The sequence below is a fragment of the Sinocyclocheilus anshuiensis genome, unplaced genomic scaffold (assembly GCF_001515605.1).
Source record: "Sinocyclocheilus anshuiensis isolate Anshui unplaced genomic scaffold, SAMN03320099.WGS_v1.1 scaffold219, whole genome shotgun sequence".
Lineage (NCBI taxonomy): Eukaryota > Metazoa > Chordata > Actinopteri > Cypriniformes > Cyprinidae > Sinocyclocheilus > Sinocyclocheilus anshuiensis.
Genome location: NW_015548200.1, coordinates 141,850 through 145,151, shown reverse-complemented (window position 1 = coordinate 145,151; position 3,302 = coordinate 141,850). Strand labels below are relative to the sequence as shown.

The 3,302-nt window shown below is 36.1% G+C and overlaps 1 protein-coding gene across 2 annotated transcripts in view; it reads left to right on the top strand.

The window, feature by feature from the left end:
- Nucleotides 1–3,302, top strand: part of LOC107653287 (limb region 1 protein homolog) — a 62,344-nt gene that overhangs the window by 24,020 nt on the left and 35,022 nt on the right. For both annotated transcript variants that reach the window (XM_016439956.1, XM_016439954.1), the window contains exons 13-14: nt 2,730–2,803; nt 2,991–3,081. In XM_016439956.1, the coding sequence (XP_016295442.1) occupies nt 2,730–2,803; nt 2,991–3,081 (165 nt within the window). The remainder of the gene's footprint in view (nt 1–2,729; nt 2,804–2,990; nt 3,082–3,302) is intronic.

Genomic DNA, 3,302 nt, shown 5'->3' with positions numbered 1-3,302 from the left:
TCTCTCTCTCTCTCTCTCTCTCTCTCTCTCTCTCTCTCTCTCTCTCTCTCTCTCTCTCTGAGATAGACCTAATGCATGCACATGCACACAGTTCTGCAAATTGCTGTTGGTTTTATTTACATTTTTAAGTTCTTCCACATTCTAAAGTTATTTTATTTTTATTTTGTTTACACTTGGTTCATTAAAATCAATAATATGCAACTACAATCTCACTGTAGTCTTGTCCTTTAGGTGTGTCTTATGTGGCATTTTTCTGTCAAATTTCTGTGGCATTTTTTGAAAACAGACATTTCAAAATGCATCAAAAATCACAAAAAATTATACCATTTATACCTTTTCTAATGTTTATATATACATAAATTCACAAAATGTATCACAAAAGTTGTGATAGAAGCAGTTGGCCACATCCAGTAAAATGAATGGCTCTCTATGGCCCTCTGCTGGTCAAAACAATTTCTTTCCTAAACTGTAATCCGTTTAGGTTTATTTCTAACCAGCAGATGGCAGAATTCTACACCTAACACCTAGATCAATATCCAGAAGCAACTTTAATTAAATTTAGGTCATCCTTTAAGTGATTTTTTCATAAAAAAATTATATTTCACATGCAAGCTAATGGTGTAGTTGAGGAATTTTGTGGTAAATAGGTACAAAAGTACTTCATATCTCCCAAAACACAGCATTAATGTATAGATGAGAAGTAAACAAAAAATGATATATTATTTGTGATATATTATTTGTATGATTAAAAATGTATATATTTTTCACAATTACTATTTCAATGTTTGGGGTCATACTGACCCCAAGGGACTTAAGTGTAAACAGGAAATGAGGGACGTTTGAGGGTTAAGAGAGATTGATGCGAGTTAAGGTAACTAGGTTAACGCCGAGACCGTCAGATAAGGCAAGGCATCGTAATTGTGGCTGTGAGGTAAGGAGATCTAATGCAGTGGCACTGCTTGCATTAAGCTGTCTGATGCACTGTTGCTAATGACTGCAATAAAAGTCTTATTGCTGTCATTCCCCATGGATTCAGAATTATTGTCGATGCTAAAAACAGCCTCATTAATGTCCGTTCCTCATCTGAACCCGTATCTCACGTGTCATATGGAGCAGAAGGAGTGATGAAATGAGAAACGAGATGAGAGGGAAAGCGAGAGAGATCGTATTTCTCTTTTTGACCTCTGAACCTTTGACAAGAGTCAACAGATGACACTTAACCTGTAGGTAAATATCTTTCTAAAAAAAAGAGAGAATGAAAAAAAGCCTGTCTTATCCATGATTAGTTTTTTGGTACTTTTTTTCTGTTTTTCTGATGAATTATCCTTCATCAGAGGTTGCTGAGACACATCAAAACATGTAGTGTAGTTAGGACACACCTGAAGGAAGGTACACACACCGATATCCTTAAACTCAGCGCCAACAAACACCTCACACAGCTCCGAGCAAAAAAAGGAGATTTGAGATGCCTGTCCAGTTCAATAGTATCAGTCAGTTTATGATAAGTTAAATGACAGTCAAGGATGGATGTGGAGTGAAACTGCACATATATGATCAATGTTTTGTACACATATATACAATAATATAATTCTTGGGTTGAATGGGGTTTTATGTTTGATCACATTACTAGTTCTTTTCCCACTGCACTACAGCGTCAACTTCTAGCTAACTTTTTTGGATGGTTCACTTATATAACAGTTTGACTGTTTGATGATATTTTACAAGCAGGTGTTTAAGTTGAGCTCCTCTGGTTTTCAATCACATGTAAACTTTCTTCAGGCCTGTCATCAATTACAAGAAGCAAGACTGACATTATAAAATCTGGTTCAGATTTGATCTAATCCAGTTAGAAAGATCATCATAAATATTTTTATATGCTCTGTTGATTTTGAATTGGTCTACTGTCAAATACACATCGTTAGAATGAGAGTGATGATTGATTTTTATTTTTCATTTATTTTTTTTACTTGTCAAGGCCAGACTACTGTTGTTTTACATTGATAAATTGTCAAATAAATGTTGGCTTTTATTGTAAAAATTCCAATCCAAACATTCAGATCACATCAGTGACTTCAAAAGATATTAAAGGCCTGAGATTGAAAAACGTTGTTTGCCAGCGCATTTGTTTTGTTGTTTTTTTTTCCACATTTTTCTCTTAATTTTTGGCAGCCATTCATTCTGAGCAGCCTCTTACTGTAAGAGCACCATTGCCTTTTTTTTTCTTTTTCTTTTTTGTTTGAACACCTGCTCACATATTATGCGTGTGTGAGCGGCGGTGAATTTAAAAAGATTTCTTTCATCTGCTTCCATTCATTACTTCGCCAATTTCACTCTGTCTGTCCTCATTGGTGAGAAGGGAAACTTCACTAATCTGAGCTTTATATGTTTTATTTCTTCATAATAGCATTCACTCAGAACAGCTCCAAATATTTCTGCCGCTTTTTTCTGCTCTCACTGCCTGAAGCACTGAGGTGTCAACACTGTAGTCTTATTTAGATTACACAGCTTCGGTTGTAACAGGAGCCTTTGCATTGGGCACGTCGCTAAAACACGTCCACTGCATGCACTTACTCCATGTAAGAGTATTACCACAGTCCAGAACCTCAACTGGTGCCTTTGAGAGACATGCAAAAAATGATCATATTTTGAAGCCAAATTTTATTTGGGGGGGAAAAAATCAGTTTATGAAAATAACCATTGACTGTAACTTTCACTATTTGTTTCTGCAGGAGAGAGATATTGGCAATGCCTCCTTATCCACATTTGGAGTTGCCCAGGCGGTTATTGAAATCATTCTCATGTTGTATCCTTTGCTGTGTGTGATACACTAATGCTGCATAAGCTCCAGTCTAGTGTTTGATCACAGATTGTGTGTGTTTAGTGAAGGGACTCAAAGTTGTTTGCTTATGATTGTTGCGAGTGTGTTCTAGAGGGAAATGTTAGTGAATGTTTTGACTGAAACAACTGTGTTAGTCTTAACTGTTGAACAGTTATCTGTTGGTCTCATCTGTGGTTGGCTTCTATAGCCTTCGCATCTTTCAGGAGCTCACTCCCAGAAAGGACGACACTACCATGACAACGGTAGGATCTGCAACACTGCTTCGGTTTTAAGGCCTGTTCACACTAATTTGGACTAAATGTATAAAACATTCACAAATTGTTCATTGTTCCAAATCTCCTGGTTTTGGTGGCGAGTCACATTTTTTCCAATCCTGAGAAGTTGAATTCTTGTCATTCTCCAAAAAAGTTTGTATATCTAAATATGTGGTTAAGCATCGTAACAATGGAAAAAAAAAAAAAAA